The sequence below is a fragment of the Caretta caretta genome, chromosome 1 (assembly GCF_965140235.1).
Source record: "Caretta caretta isolate rCarCar2 chromosome 1, rCarCar1.hap1, whole genome shotgun sequence".
NCBI lineage: Eukaryota > Metazoa > Chordata > Testudines > Cheloniidae > Caretta > Caretta caretta.
This window is the reverse complement of record NC_134206.1, coordinates 22,503,427-22,521,074: the sequence shown is the minus strand read 5'-3', so window position 1 is coordinate 22,521,074 and position 17,648 is coordinate 22,503,427. Positions and strand designations below refer to the sequence as shown.

Here is a 17,648-nt window from a genome sequence, read left to right as displayed (position 1 = left end):
TGCACCCCCCCTTTCCTGGGAAATGTTGGATAAAAAGCCTCACCAATTTGCATAGGTGACCACAGACCCAAACCCTTGGATCTGAGAACAATGAAAAAGCATTCAGTTTCTTACAAGAAGACTTTTAATAAAAATAGAAGTAAATAGAAATAAAGAAATCCCCCCTGTAAAATCAGGATGGTAGATATCTTACAGGGTAATTATATTCAAAAACATAGAGAACCCCTCTAGGCAAAACCTTAAGTTACAAAAAAGATACACAGACAGAAATAGTTATTCTATTCAGCACAGTTCTTTTCTCAGCCATTTAAAGAAATCATAATCTAACACGTACCTAGCCAGATTACTTACTAAAAGTTCTAAGACTCCATTCCTGGTCTATCCCCGACAAAGACAGACTATAGACAGACACACAGACCCTTTGTTTCTCTCCTTCCTCCCAGCTTTTGAAAGTATCTTGTCTCCTCATTGGTCATTTTGGTCAGGTGCCAGCGAGGTTACCTTTAGCTTCTTAACCCTTTACAGGTGAGAGGAGCTTTCCCCTGGCCAGGAGGGATTTCAAAGGGGTTTACCCTTCCCTTTATATTTATGACAGGAGCTTTTGGGAACTGAAGTGTTCCTTTCACAATGTGCTGAATCTCAGTTTTATAATGTATCATTTTTTGGCCTTGGGGTTCCACAAAGCACTCTTCTTTGTGGATGCACTGAACCTGTTCTGAAGTACTAAGACAATAATGCACTGTTTGATGACTGCTTTTAGGACTTTCAACCTCTGCTGGTCCTTCCCCCTCAGCAGCGTGGCCACACTCCAGCAGGTCCTAGGAATTCAGAACTGTCATGGGCCGGTCCAAGTGGAATCGTTTCCATAATGAATTTAGGTTGGACATTCTGAACAGGGCCAACAAACAGGTGGAATACCAGAGGGAGAAGGATTCATGGTGAGTGGAAAGGCACAGGCAGGCTGCAGAGAGAGAGAGAGAGAGAGAGGACAAAATGGCAGTGCATGAGAGGAGGCTTGCAGCACAGTTTCTGAAGCAGGAACATCGGCTGGGGAAAGAAGATAGAGCACGGCAGAAAGACCTGTTCAAGAGGCTGCTTTTGATTATGGCTGCAAGAGTACAGGCTCCTGTTGCATCTGTGCTATATCCAGAGTCCCATGCACAGTACCATGTGCAGCCCAGGAACACTTTGAACAATTCCATGGTTGGCTGGCCCATGCAACCAGGACGTAGCAGCATCTGGACAGGGCAAATGTATCCCCTCCGTGCTTCAGCCCTGTCTGCAGGCTTCAATCCTCTGCAGACCTCCATCCATGGGCAGTGGTGCCAAGTGTACACTAAAAGTGCAAGAAAGGGAAAGGAGAATGGGGGACCAAGGGACACACAACATTAGGGGATGTATTTGTTGACACTAGTTTTGCTGTTTGCACTGTTCAGTGTTTGGTTTATGCACTTTGTTTTATTAATGGTTTTGATACTGGTTTATTACTGGTGTTTTGGTGTGATAATGGCAGCTGGACTGCCTGGCAATGGTTTAGTACTGTGTTTTTTGTAAAACATCTATGTTCACAAATAAAGGCTTTTATTTTATTAAGAAAGTTTATTTAAGAAATTAAGAAAGCATCACATCATATAATGTGTATTTCATATAATAAAGATAAACACATGATCATGGACTATTGGGAAGTTGTATCTAAAGTTAAACACAATTTCTCAATACATTTATTTACATAAATGCGTACGGTAACCACATAGTTTTTGCCACATGCCTGCTCCCCATTTCATAAGCAGTCATCTCATCTATAAATAAATGTATGACAATCAACCTATTTCATTGTATGATGTGACTATGTCATTTACTGTAAACATTGTACAAAAACATTCATAAGAGTACTATTCTCCCTCTTTCGTTCATCTATGCAAGCACATAATGTGGGAGCACAGAGCATACCTGATTTCTGTTGCTCGGGTGCATCCTGCTCCAGCTGTAATAGGTGCATTTTCTGGTTGAGTGTGCAGATCCAGCAATCCATTACTGTCATAAGTCCATTAAGGGCAAATGGATCACCTTTGCCTTCACAAAGATTGTTAAGAGTGCAGTAAGTCACAATAATGTGGACAGCATTGATGACACTGGAAGCCAATGGGTCTGTAGACAGCCCAGCAAAATTTTAGTCTGTCAAATGCACATTCAACCACCATTCTGTACCTGCTGAGTGTGTGATTAAACCTTCTTTTGCCAGGCCCTCTCATATCATGCTGTGGTTTCATAAGCCAGGGCAAAATGGGATATATGGGGTCCCACCCCCAAATAGCAGGGGAGACAGTAACTATATTTATGAACAATGTTGTATGGTGGAAATAGTGTTCCTGTCTATGAATGTAGATTCCTGATTGGCAGAAAACCCTGAAATCGTGAACTTTTCCTGTGCAGCCCACGTTGACATCCATAAATTGGCCTCTGTGATCCACAAGGGCCTTCATAACAATGGAGTAGTACCCTTTGAAGTTTATGTTCTCATGCTCCTTGAGGAGGGCAAATTATGGGCACATGAGTCCCATCAATGGCCCCAGCACAGTTGGAAATCCCATTCTCTCAAAACCAGGAATTAGTTCAGGACTATTGCTTATGCCCACCATCACATGCTTGATTGCCTCAGAAACCTCCACCACCACAATTGGCTTTCCAATACCAAACAGGTTAGCAACAGACTGATAGCAGCCTGGGGTAGCCAGCTTCTAGACGGTTATAGCAACCCACTTCTGAATTGGTATGACCATCTTCATGCACGTATCTTGATGCTGGAGGATTGGGGAAGCTGCTTACAAAGCTCCAGAAATGTAGCTTTCTTCATGCAAAAGTTCTGGACCCACTGTTGCTCATCCCGGTTTTGTATGATATGTTCCCGCCCATCTGTGCTTGCGACCTTTCACCAGAAACACTGATCTATTTAGGGGGCATCAGCAGCTATACTGAGGGTCATGAGCAGCATCAGCCAGTTCAAGTCTTCCACATCTGTATCTTCCTCCTCTTCCATCAGGTGCCTTCAGTAGGTCAGAGAAGGCTACCAGTGTGTCCACCAGCTTTTCATGGATCCTCTGCACATTTCCTGAAACAAGAGTGAAAGCCCAAGCAAGAGAAGCTCTTGGAATGGTGACTCCTCCATCTTGCTGGCCCTGGTTGCCAGGAGCACGCAGACTCAAAATGTGGTTTGGTCGGCTGTCATGTGTGGGATGGACAGTCAAGTTTATCCTATACTGCACCACAAACCAAGGTTCTCAAGTGGCTACAGCTGGGGACTGTGCTAGGAAGACTGATATGGTGGTTTGACTTGGGTCTGCATCCTGTAGTGTGGATGCTGGAGCCTGGGTTTGGGACCTGGGTCCAGAAATAATAAACCTAGGGTCACCAATAAGTGTGGACGCTGAAGCCCTGGGCTTACAAACCCGTGTTCAGCAGACTCGAATCCTACTAGCCCTCGGCTAACATTGCAGTGAAGACATACCCTGAGTAGAGTCTTTCTGGGTAAGTCTACACAGCAAAAAAAGTCCCATGGCAGTGAGTCTCAGAGCCCAGGTCAACTGAATCAGTCTCGTGGGGCTCATGCTGCAGGGCTAAAAGTAGCAGTATAGATGTTTGGGCTTTGGCTGGAGCCTGGGCTCTGAACCTCAGCAAGGATGGAGGGCCTCATAGGCTGCCCGGTCTCCAGCCTGAACCCAAACATCTACACTGTTATTTTTAGCCCCCTCAGTGCCGGTCCCACAAGGCTTACTCAGTTGACCTAGGCTCTGAGACTCACTGCTATGGGTTTTTTTTTTTTTTTGAGGTGTACACTTACCCTCTGAGACTGAGTTTGAATTAACTGCATCTTGCTCCTAGGGTTACCAATCCTTCAGGATTGTCCTGGAGTCTCCGGGAATTAATGATTCATCTTTTAATTAAAGATTGTCATGTGATGAAACCTCCAGGAATACATCCAACCAAAATTGGCAACCTTACTTGCTCCTGTAGTATGAATTAATCTCTCAAAAAATCAAAAAAGTTTTTTTTATTTTGCCTCTATATACACATGAAATGGCTGTACTATGTTGGTTAGGGGGTGTGACTTTTTTTAACAGAAATAATTATGCTGGTGAAAGCCGTAATGTTGAAGCAGTTATATTGGTATGAAAGTGCCTACATTCCTTTCTGTAAAGGAATAAACTCTCATGGTATAAAGTACTTTTATGACAATGTAATTGACTCCACACTGTGGGGGAGGGGGGAGAGGGTTGTACTGCTTGAAGTACCCCAGTATAACTTAAGTGATACAAGGTTTGTTTATACACAAGTCTGTAGAGGGGAAGCAAAGTCCAATCCTGCTATCCTGTAAATACTGTAGGATCAGGCCCAAGATGACAAATCAACAAAACTGTATCACTTCAAAGTATGTTTATGGGGCCTAACCTACTATTGCGCTGCATATTGTGTAATTTTTTACAGCAGTGTAAAATGAGTGTAAAACAGTTTAACTCTGATTATGTCCACTTCATACACAATCTGTATTGGTGTAAATATCTGCACAAGGTATGGGCATAGCGTGTATATGGAAAAATATGTACAATCACCTCTTTAGCCTCATGTGTACATAAACTGTGTGTTTAGTTGTACAATTTTTACCTGCCAAATTGAAGCTGAAATTTCCCCTATTTCTCCTTGCCAATACCAAACTTCAATGATTCTAGAATTTCCCTATAAAAATTTAGATCACAAGCACCTTTCAAAAAGAAAAAAAGAAAAGAGCATTTTCCTGTACTGTCTGTTTTAGTTGTTTGACGCCATCAATTCCTGCAAGGGAAGTGCAGATCTCTGATAGGTAGATCTAGACAGAGCTGATTTTAAATATATTGGGGTGAAATCCTGGCCTCACTGAAGTCATGATAAAACTCCCACTAGTCTCAACGGGGCTAGAATTTCACCCCTTATTTTTAAGTGTAAAATCTGTTGTAATTTTAAGATCTTAATGTTTGTTCTTGTACAAAAACGGTTCAATGTATCTTTAAGGACAAAGCCATGGGGACTGATTCTCCACAGAAAGAGGTAATTGTGCACTCAGCTACCTAGTGTGCATGCTCTGTTACCCATTTGTGCACATAGATGTATGTATGCAACTAACTTTCTTTTAGTCTATAAATTTTATCTAAACTACAAAAATTTGCAGAGGACACCAAGTTGAGAGGGATTGCAAGTACATTGAAGGAGAGGATTAGAACATGCCCTGGATAAATTGGAGAATTGATCTGAAATCAACAAGTTGAAATTCAATAAAGACCAGTGGAAAGTGAATAAGGCAATGTGATGCAGTTCCAAATAAGCCTAAAGTAATTCTGGGTGTATGTGAGTCAGAGTTTGTAGAGTTAGACTCTGTTCAGTTTAATGTTTGGCTTGTATTTAGTGTTTTAGTTGAATATGTTGACTTAAAAAGTAGTTACCTTAACATACAAGCTGGGGAAAGGGAGGTGGGGGAGGGTGACAAAGCTAGGAATTTGAAAGCCTCGGGAAGTTAGACAGTTCCAGTGTGGCATGGATATTGTCCAACATAGGCTTGTGTAGAGTTGGAGATGGATTTTTAGTTGGTCCATTTAATTCATGCAATGGATATTTAAGCCCAGAACCTGTTGGAATTTTAGGTTTATTTGTTTAATAGGCTGTTTGGATTTGCTTGAATTTGTTTTCATTGTAAACTTGGAGTAAAATTGATTCATGGCAATCTCAGGAAGGAATGACGATTGCTGGGCTGTTTCATGATCATACATTTATATAGTAAAGTACTCATTTATTTTGGCTGCCAAAATGTAAACTGTCTAATGGTGGGAATATTCTCATTCTCACCCCACATACCCTGTGAATCAGTTCTTTATGGAAACCACCACTCAGCCTTCCTTCTGATCTAGTGAATATATTGAAATTCACCTGCTGACATTTGTGTTTAATCTGACAGTTTATTATGACAGGTATTGGGGTGCCTTTCTGAACAACCAAACTGCAGTCCAGACAGTCCTACACCATGCCAACATAACTTGAATGTCTTAGCTCTCATGCTGCTCAAACTTTCAAGGTGCTCAGCTCCCTCAGTGTCTGTATAATTGGGAGATGAGGGCATTTAGCACTTTGTAGGAAGTGCGCCATACAATGTAAAAGTCAGGCATATGTTATTTAATATTGTGACAGGGTCGGGCCAGATGGCTATAGGAGAGTAATAGAAGGCCGATATATTAGCCCCAGGCTAAGTAGGTCCCTTTTCCGTGGGTAAGGTAACAGGGAAGGTTCCAGAACAATCAGGAGCCTTCTGGAGACCATTAAGACAGGCTGATTAGAACACCTGCAGCCAATCAAGAAGCTGCTAGAATCAATTAAGGCAGGCTAATCAGGGCATCTGGGTTTTAAAAAGGAGCTCACTTCAGTTTGTGGTGTGCGTGTGAGGAGCTGGGAGCAAGAGGTACTAGGAGCTGAGAATGAGAACGCGGACTGTTGCAGGACTGAGGTGTACAAGCATTATCAGACACCAGGAGGAAGGTCCTATGGTGAGGATAAAGAAGGTGTTGGGAGGAGGCCATGGGGAAGTAGCCCAGGGAATTGTAGCTGTTGCATTGCTGTTCCAGGAGGCACTCTAGACAGCTGCATTCCACAGGGCCCTGGGCTGGAACCCGGAGTAGAGGGCGGGCCCGGGTTCCCCCCAAATCCTCCCAACTCCTGGTCAGACACAGGAGGAGTCAAGTTGGACTGTGAGTTCAGAAAAACGGCCAAGCTGAGGGCTGCCGTGAAGCTCCAAGGTGAGCAAATCCGCCAATAAGCGCAAGACCCACCAAGGTAGAGCAGGAACTTTGTCACAATACTTAATTATGGAAACACCCAGAGATGCTGAACAAGATTGGGGCTCCATTGTGTTATACAAACACATATGAAGATACAGTCCGTGCCTCAAAGAATTTATAATCGACAAAATTAGACATTAGAGCGAAAATTGTCTCTTGGATCACCAAGTTCATTTTCAGCATCATTACAAATTTCCACATTTGTCATCCTTGTCTTTTCAGAAATACATGGTGTTTGTTGGTGATGGTTTCATGGCCGTTGTTGGCATGTTATAATAGTATCACACATGACATAATTGCAGATGATAACACAGCACTCCACAGACTGATGTACAAACTAAAATAGACATAGGAGTCACTTCATCCACCACTGAATTGCTGCCACTTCTGGGGGAAATGGCAGCAAGTTGTTTAACAGTGCACTGCAACTCTATGCCTCAGTTTAGGACCGTAAGTTAAAATATTCTATCAAAGCTGGGCAGGGAAATTAGGCAGGCACGTCATTATCTGAGCTGTAATTTGAGCAGATTTAGGGGGTAAATAGCCTGGCTCATATGGAAAGTACTCTGAATAACTTAAAGTAGTCAGAAGCTCAGTTTTTTCATAGAAGCAAAAGACAGCACAACCAGCAGCAGAGTTACCCCAAACTTTGGAATGGACAGAGCAGCAATGACACTTGTACTGACTTAGCACTGATTTTAGAAGCTGTATTCAAACCTCTAGACTGCTTCTCACACACATCTGTCCCCAACTGCTTTGCAAACCATGTAGTTATAACTGTACTCCAAACACATAGTAATCCCTTTGCAAAAATATGTGCTTTGTTTGTCACAACACCAAGCCCAGCCAGGTTTCAAACCTTCTTGGTGTTGTCTGGATTGATTAAAAGTGATCTGTTTTAATCAATTATATTTGAAAGGAACTCTTGCTTTCATTAAGCCCAAACCCTTCAGACATTGTGAGCCTCACCTACAATGGCTCTTGCATTTAACTCAACTGCAGGAAATATAGTTATTGACATCATAGCTTTATTAGTTGTGCTGCAGAAGAATCATATTGCAATAACCTGGGATAATATATAATTACGGAATGAGCGTGTGCAAACTTTGCAGGGCTAGCTGCACAGTTCCCAGAGGAGTGGTACAAACATCTCAGGAATCTTGACACTAGGGGCTTGATTCTCCACTACCTTGCATTTTGTTTAGCCATTTACATCTGTGCAGAGTGACTATAAAATGTTGCCATTCTGATTTGGTGACATTTTATACCCACTTCACACTGACTTTGTGTAAATGACTCCACAAGCTGCAGAGCAGTGGAGAATCAGACCCCTTGTTCCTTTAAACTCCCACAGAAAGGCTGGATTCCTATTACTGAGTCAACATATGAGTTCCATTCTGTCATGAAGCACACTTTTTTGCTGGAAAGATGGATGGCAACTTAATGGAGAGAGGGAGTAAATTTCAAATTCTTGGAGCCCTGCCTTCCTTTATGTCCATACTCAGAAGGGAGGGAATCAAGCCTTGTACTTTCAACAATTAAAACACCAAACACTTTCAGCTCTTCTCCAAATATATGTCAGGGCCAGATTTCTTTTTAGCTGCCAATAGTGATTATTGTTTATAATTTTGTATTTTCTGCATAAGTTGTGGTCATGCTCCAATTGAAGGCAGCGAGAGCAGGATCAGGTTCATAATTTAAGATTCTGAACACATATGTTTTCAGCCTTGAGATATTCCTAGATTGTTAGAGGTTAAACATTGTTCCATATATCATTGGAAAGGTCGTTTTTGTTTGCATGTCAGATCTCAGATATGCAATAAAGTTTCATGGCACTGATGTCATTTTAATTTGTCTATTTTATCTCCAGTAGTGCAATATAACATAACACTGTGAATCGAGTACAAGGCAATCTACAGCCTACATTCTATAGCTTTAGATAGCATATTTAATGAATGCAGTTTTGCTCTAATTTTGTGAATAGATGACCAAGGGAAATGTCAGTTAATACACTTGAATTTCTATATCTTTTAAGTCAATAAAACAGACTTGTTTAATGATTTATTTTTAGATACCGATCGAGCTTTAGCGCTTCTAGAAGAATATTGTAAAAAGCTAAAGAAACCGGAAGAAGAACAACTGAAAAAAGCCATTAAAAAAGTGATGGGCATCTTTAAGAGCAGCTTATTTCAGGCACTAATAGGTAGGTACCTATGCACAATGCTTTATTTGCTGCGGTTAGACTTATGCTTTTGGATGCTGAAGACTTATGGTTGTGTTCATTCCCAGCATCTTGGTTGACCAGCACCTGGTTATCTTGTACAAAATGAGCTGACAAAGAGATGACAAGCTGGAACTATTCTTTTAGAGTCTGGGTGGCAAAAATTGCCTAAATATTTTAAACAAACACTTGATCAGTTATTGGGAAGAGAAATAAGCAGAAAATTCTTTAAATGTTGGAATATAGGTTAGTCATTGCTAAACTGAGTATATTTTCTTTTCTCAGTTTGACTGGAGACTGGGCAAGAGTAGGATATATTATATTTTTCCATACAAATTTAAAGAGTGAAATCCTGGCCCACTGAAGTGCATAGCAAAATTCCCGTATACTTCAGTGGGGCCAGATTGTCATCCAAAATCTCTTTGTGACCTTCATGTTTATTTTTAGCAGAAAAAAGGTGGATAAGCAAAGTAATTCAGGAATAATTCAAGAAAAATGCTAGGTGAAACAGTATTCTTCGTCTGCCTCAATGCCAGGTACTTTTGGGCACCATCTGGAGAATGGTCCTGTTTAAAAGCATCTTTTTCGTTAATGTGAATCAAATAAGTCTGATATTGCACAGTTATAATAGGCTTGATAAGGCATCAGTATTTCACAGGTCAATGGACTTCAAGATTCCTCACACATTTGTAAGTAAAAATAGTTACTGATTTAAGTATATGATATGATGGTGTTATTGTGAAGTGATTGAGAATCTAATAGCTTTATGCCTTTACAAGGAGCTACAGTATAGATCTCAAAGTCCTGGCCAGGACTGTGCAGTCATAGAAAGAATTGCTGATTACACTATAGGTCCAAAGTGGAAATGTTGTCTGTGGAGCCAGACTTCCCCAAAGGTTGGGTATATTGGATCCAGAGTGCACGTTTGGCCCAGTATATATCTAGATCCACATTTTCCTATAGACTGGAGGTTTGATTCAGAGCCAACTCTAAGCCATAGCAATGTGTTGAGGGATGATTTATGATTAATCACGGGAAAAGCCGAAACACTCCACATTGATACTCTGCTCTTACAGTTATGAGTGAGGAGGAATGAGGTTCACACACTGTGTCAGTAATTTTGTTGCATTTATGAGGAAGTACAGCACAGTCTGTTTTGCCAATCTATAAACTATTTTACAAATGGAAATAATTAATGGAAAAGCTATTCTACTTTTCAATATTATAGTGTCTCCCCCAAGTCCTTAGAGTGTTTGGTCTTTCTTTATAACATTCTTGTCCTTTTTAATAGATATGTATTTGTTATTAAAATATAAATAAACCTCACAGAATGTATATCAAGTGCATTGAAAAATGATCAATATATATGAACTAAAGAACAAAGATGGTTGCGGAAATTTCCTCTTGCTTTTGTATGGTAATGACTAAGAATATGGAAATGTGCATAGAATTAATATACAAATTGCTGAAACAATAGTATTTATCCACTAATGAATACTTGAAATTGCTATTTTTGGAACTCCTGTTTCTGCAGTACTTCAAAATAATCCTTTAAAGCCTACTAACTGTGTGTATGTTTTGTGGGGTGGCTATACTTTAATTTTTTGAAGGTGTTCTCGATATCAGACTAAAAAACATACCATTTTGAACAAATGATTAAGTTACATTGCTTTACGTATAAGTACAAGTAAAGTACTGTATAAAGAAAATAATTTGGCAACTAAGGCAATAGATTGAATAGAGCAATATTTCATAAGTAAAAGCTGGTGTTTTAATTTTTATTACTTTTAAATCACTTTCCCTACCACCCCAATACGCTTTTTAATAAAGAGACTTTGGAATGATCATTCATGTTCAGACTCTCTCATCACAGAATTTGTTTTGTTCTTTGATTGGCCTAGTTTCTTGATTGATAAAAATGTGATCTCCCATCAATATTTTAAGTCTGTGAGATGATACTATTATATAATCAATAATGAGGTTTTTTCATAATCGATATTTCAGATAAAATCACTTCAATGACATCTGTTTTAGCCTCCTTTAGTAGTCTGCCCCATTTATCCATGCATTAGATGGCATACAAAGAAACATCCAATGCAGTGCTCCCATTCTCTAGTTCTCTTCTTTTGATAGCTCTGTGTTACTGGCTTCACAGCTTCCTCATAAATATGAAATAATTTTGTTATTGGCTTACATTTTCAAAAGTGACTAATGATCTGGCATGGCTCAATTTTGGGGGGCCCAACTTGAGACATCTTACAGGGGGCTAATTTTCAGAGTGGGTGCTTAGCACTTTCCAAAAGTCAGACTCCTTTAAGGTGCTTCAAGTTGAGCATTTACAAACTGAGGCACCTACTCACTTTTGAAAAATTAGGTTGTAATAAATAAAGCACAATAGGGTTTTCTTACCGAACCATTAACCGGAACACTTTTGGATGCAAACATTCACACATTGAGTCGTACTAGTAGTAATTACTGGATGGGTCCAATTCAGCTTTATGTAAGCCCTACAACTAGGGTAGCCAGATATCCCGATTTTATAGGGACAGTCCCGATATTCAGGCTCTGTTTTATATAGGTGTCTATTACCCCCTCACCCTGCCCCATCCCAATTTTTCACACTTGCTGTCTGGTTGCCCTACCTACAACTTCAGTGGAGTTCTGCTCACTTAAGGCCCTCTGAGTTTAATTTTGTAAGCTGTTCACATGTATGAAGTGATTGCATCTCATTTTGTTCTAGTTGCCTCCAAAATGCCTTCCAAACAACTAAAGCTTCCCTCAAATAACTGGTAACAAGAATAGATGAGAAAGGATCAAATATACTTAGAGCTAACTTTGGGCACCTAAGCTAGAGTGTCCATTTCATTCTTGAGTACCCAAGTTCCTATATGAGCCCTCAGATGTGTAGCTAGCTATGTGATTTACTGTGGGGATCCATGTTTAAAGTGTGCACTCAACATCTACAGAGCATTATTCATCTTCAGTGCATTTTAGAAACATTAACTAATTATTCCCAAATTGGAAAGGAACAGGAGGAAAAAAGTGGCTGTTCTGGAAAAAGTTCCATGGTTTTTTTTTTCATAGAAATATTCCAAACAAACCAAAAGATGGCTGAATTGAGACCTGAAAATGCTACTCACATGTAAGTCAAAGATCCGTGAATGATTTATAAAAAGATTAATGCTGGATTGGCCATTTAAGTTTTAATTCTGGCCCCAAACCATCCCCCATTCTCTGCAGGCGGCTCATATCTTAGACTTCCTATTGATGTTGCTAAATTTAAGTAGCAGTTGCTAAGGGGCACATTCTCAAAGGGATGTGTGGCGCTGCAATCTCAAGAGTCCTGTTAGAGTCAAGTAGCCCAAATACAATGCTTTTAAAACTTCACTCTAAGATGCTAACAGAAAAAATAATAAATCTCTCAGAGAAGAGGAGGGGGGAAGTGGAGAGGAAGGAGGAGGAATACCATTTAGAAACCTACATTTCTTTAAGTTAGTTCTAAATTATTCTCTCAACAGAGACTATGTCCAGTAGTTCCTTTTCCAGCTTGGTACAGCAAGAGCAGTTTGGAATGTTTTTTTGCCTTTCCTGCAGTCCATGGAAGTTTCCACTGCAATAACGTTTGTGGAACCTTGGGGCCCTGTTTCATTGTGGCACACTGCTGTAATCTGGGTTTTTAATTTTAAGAAGAGAATCTGCAAGGAAAAGGGAATAATGATTAGACTGATCCTCATTTTAACTGTTCAGATCCAAATGTAATATGTGCCTCTTTGATTGGGTCCTTCCCCCAGTGGCAGCATCTCCCTCAGACTGAATCATGGTGGGGCAAATTGCTGGGGAAAGCATGCTTGCAAGAGGAAAAAAGAAATGCCATGAGATAGGGAAGAGGTAGAGAAGGAAGGATAAAAATAATAATTACAAATATATAACCACCGGTAGATAGGGGAGACAGTGAAATGATAGCCCTTTGTAGTCATGCTGCATGCTCATTGTCATATGCATTCTGGGGTCAGAGGAAACAATAATATTGTGATAGGAAGTAGCACATGAAGAAATGATGGGGATCTAACTTACATAATTAGGGTGAGAAAAATACACAAACCCAATTATTGGTACGATTCTTATCAAAGGTCAGATCCTCAGCTGAAGTAAGTTGGGGTAGCTCCATTGACTTCAGTGAATTACATTGATTAACATCACCTGTCTGGTCCTAATTTATGCTAGTTCAGAATTTGTTCTGGTATTACTGTAAATGTATAGATATGTGCGAGAGAAGTGGAATGAAGCCACTAATTAATAAGAACAAAGGAAAGATTTACAGTACCTCAGAAAGTCATGCTTCTTATCTATATTACAGTAGCACCCAAAATGGACTAGGCATTGTATAGACATGTAGGGAGAAGTGGTTCTAGCTCCAAAGAGTGTACAATCTAAAAAGATAAAACATGGACAGAGGGTAGGGGGAAAGGCATACAAGCAGAGTGGTTAGGGTGATGATGGATGTATATTGAGTATGCCCCTCTGCTGCACCATTATTCATCTCAGACTTAATTCATCTACAGACCCAGATTATTTTAATTATTGTGTTCACAAGTTTTTATTTTATTTTATTTTTTTCAAACTCACTACAAAAACTCACTGGTTAAACCAAGCACCTGTCCATATCCTGCCTCAGCCTACCTCCCTACACCTCCCTGCCAAGAACCTTTCTCCTCCTTCTGAGCAAGTACCCATGCTGTCAATAACTGAGGAATTCAAGTCACTACAGATGTCAGAGGAGTCCTTGGGGTAATGCCGACCACTTTGTCCTTCCTGAATCTACTGTGCTGCCTGATGAGTCTCTGGGCTCTTGGGAGCTAGGCCTGCCCTTGTATGTGCACGTGTAGGTAGAATCCTGCCCCATGTGCTGACTGAAGGGGTGAGGTGCACTGGGCCCTAGTGCCCCTGAGTTCCACTGGAGGTGGGGGTGGGGGTGGGGCTTGTCTTCATGATCTCCTCCCCTGCTCCTGCCATGCACCTTCAGGCTAATACACCTGGGGACAGTTTCAAAACTCAACCTACAGCTCCACTGATTTAGCCCCTAGTTCATTTCCCCCCTCTATTTAGTAACTACCCTCCTCCTCCTCACACCTCTGTCACCCAACAGTCAAACACCTAACCCCACAAAACAACTCACAGAGAATAGAATGGCCAGCAGTTTTGGAGCTCCTGAAGTAGTAAAGGCACTATCCCTGGTGTTGCTAAGAAAATATTGGGGACTGGTGGGGCCACATGCCCCCAAAGTCCTGCCTCTTTAGGCACTGGAAGCCAAAGAGATGCTTTGCTATACTCTCCTCCTTGTCAGACATGAAACATATTCCTCATTTTCTATAGCCTTTATCTTCAACTGTAGATCTTCATCTTTAACTATAGATAGATTGTATCTGTAGAAGGACAAAAGCCAAATGTACTGAGCTTTTATAGAAGAGAGGTGCATATTTGGTATGTATTATGTTCATATACAGTACCTTATCTATGTCTGACAGTCTTTGTTATTTGTGGATGCAAGTCTTTCTGTGCAAAAATATTAAATCTAATCATCTGGTCATCTGAGAACTCTTCCTGAACATTTTCTTAAGTTTTATTCTTTATGTAGTCTTTATCAGTTTTCATGATGCAGTACATACAGTTTCCTACAATTTATTTCTAAAAATTTCTGCTATACATTCATCTGGACTTCATTTCATTAAGAAAAGTGCATGATTTTACAGCTTAGAAGGCTGTTCTGGTGAATGAGAATAGATTGAAGAGGTTTATGTGAGTGGTTGCTTTTTGTGCGGATTCATCTCTATAAAACATCATTTTGTTTCTACCAGGAATTAAAGTGCCACAAATAGCTATAATCATCTTATGGAGTATTAAGTAAAAACTAATCTCTGTTGGTTTTTCTAAAACGTGGATAAACCTGGCTTCTGGATGATGACACATTTCCCGGGGACTTTTATACTGTGCCTTATCTTTTTTGCTGATGCTTGGGTAACTTCCCCTGCATTTTAAATTATTCTTAGGAATATTGTAAGCTAAAATCTGCATTTTCTTTGTTTCTGTTACACTGTTGTCACATAATAGTATAGATGTTATAACACTGCCTGTTTTAAAAGCTGCTGTAAATGCGCTCCTAAGGGTTTTACAATTTGCTGGTTATCTGTGATGCAATCCACATCTATAGGCTTAGGGTGCTATGTCATTATTCTAAAAAGAGGGGGTTTGCTATTTAGACCCCTGACATTGTTCAGCTTACTTTATTAAACCCTGTTATAAACAATCCTTCTTTAAAGAACAACCATATCTGTCAAATCCAGATACAAAGGAGGTCAGATTCTTGTCCTGCTATTACATATTGTAATTTTCCACTCCATCACAAGTGTTTGTTTAATTTAAATGGCATGTGTAATGTGGTTCTCTAGTCAATGGAGAATTAATATGTGACCATCCAAGAATTTATGTACCTCTTGGCAGTCTTTCTATTTGTTGCGGAAGGTTTCTATTTGTTGTGGAGGGTTTATTCCCTCCTTCTATAAGAAAGGAGAAGCACAGAAGGAGGGAATAAAACATAAGAACTGAGTGTTGTGACATGACTACCATGACATTTTAATTAAGATTAAGTTAGGAGATTTTAAAACAGGAAAAACATTTATTTTTGAAACCATAATCAAATCTAAAAATCAGGGGTTTTACTCAGACTTTCAGGGTTTTTTGGAGAGGAGTTGGGAGGTGAGATCTTCATATAAAGTCCAATCCTGAAAGATTTCTGACCAGAAGACCTTAAGAAAATTGTAACTTTGTGGAAATAGGGAGTCTTAAATATAGTTGGCACTGATGTGTATGTATGTGGAGAGGGATTCAAACAGGGCAGTCACATGTTCAAATGAGGAGCAAGGAGGAAGACTTTCACTGCATCTTTTTGTGTAGACTGCATGGGGGGCTGGATGTTAGGTCAGAGGGAAGCATGTCATATGTGCCAAGGCAGGATGTAATGGATGCCTGAAAAAGCAGGGAGGATGGAAAGAAAGAAAGGGATGAATCTCAGAGGTACTGAAGAAAGTATTGGCAGGATTTGAGTATGGCCTGGTTGTGTGAGAAGGAGGAACTGGAAATAACCAAACTGCAGGCCTGAGTGATGAGGAGAATGGTGTTGCTGTTGACAGAGATAGAAAAGGGAGGAAGTGGTGAGGATTTGAGAGGGAAGACGAGGAGCTTGATTAGCCAAGTTAAGTTTAAAGTAATGACACATCTTCTCAGAGAAGATGTCAGAAAGACAGGATGAGATTGGATGGAAGGAGACAGGTCAGGGTGGAGACGTGGATTTGTGAGGCATTGGTGTGCATGAATGAGATGGGGTGTGTGACACTACACCCCATATTTTTCATAGTAATATTATTATGATATGAGTATGGCATGATTATGATGTATTTCATGTAAGATAAGGCATGTGAGATATAATTGAAAATAGAAAAGGAGTACTTGTGGCACCTTAGAGACTAACCAATTTATTTGAGCATGAGCTTTCGTGAGCTACAGCTCACTTCATCAGATGTTTACCGTGGAAACTGCAGCAGACTTTATATACACACAGAAATCATGAAACAATACCTCCTCCCACCCCACTGTCCTGCTGGTAATAGCTTATCTAAAGTGATCAACAGGTGGGCCATTTCCAGCACAAATCCAGGTTTTCTCACCCTCCACCCCCATACACACACAAATTCACTCTCCTGCTGGTGCTAGCCCATCCAAAGTGACAACTCTTTACATAATCAAGTCGGGCTATTTCCTGCATAGATCAAGGTTTTCTCACATCACATGAGCTATTACCAGCAGGAGAGTGAGTTTGTGTGTGTATGGGGGTGGGGGGGATGTGAGAAAACCTTGATCTATGCAGGAAATAGCCCGACTTGATTATGTAAAAAGTTGTCACTTTGGATGGGCTAGCACCAGCAGGAGAGTGAATTTGTGTGGGGGGGTGGAGGGTGAGAAAACCTGGATTTGTGCTGGAAATGGCCCACCTGTTGATCACTTTAGATAAGCTATTACCAGCAGGACAGTGGGGTGGGAGGAGGTATTGTTTCATGATTTCTGTGTGTATATAAAGTCTGCTGCAGTTTCCACGGTAAACATCTGATGAAGTGAGCTGTAGCTCACGAAAGCTCATGCTCAAATAAATTGGTTAGTCTCTAAGGTGCCACAAGTACTCCTTTTCTTTTTGCGAATACAGACTAACACGGCTGTTCCTCTGAAACCTGTCATAATTGAAAATATTATGATTTAGTGAATATGATTATCCTGTTTGTATGCATGTATCATTTTTGTATCTGAAGTTAGAAATATGGACTTGTGTATCTGTATTTCATGTAGTTATTCCTGGTCAATGCCCACTAGACAAAAGGCTCTCTAAATGGGAAGGGCCCATTCAAGTTGGATGGGGAACATTTAGCTCACAATGAACCGTGGAAGTTATAACCTAGGGCAAAAAGCTGTTGTATAGTCTCTCTCCAGATTGAGGGAGGGGGCGAATTTTATGAGCTTACGCTGTA

The 17,648-nt window shown here is 40.4% G+C and overlaps 1 protein-coding gene across 9 annotated transcripts in view; it reads left to right on the top strand.

The window, feature by feature from the left end:
- Positions 1-17,648, top strand: part of DLG2 (discs large MAGUK scaffold protein 2) — a 1,511,004-nt gene that overhangs the window by 19,032 nt on the left and 1,474,324 nt on the right. For all 9 annotated transcript variants that reach the window (XM_048840921.2, XM_075126424.1, XM_048840889.2 and 6 more), the window contains exon 2: positions 8,926-9,057. In XM_048840921.2, the coding sequence (XP_048696878.1) occupies positions 8,926-9,057 (132 nt within the window). The remainder of the gene's footprint in view (positions 1-8,925; positions 9,058-17,648) is intronic.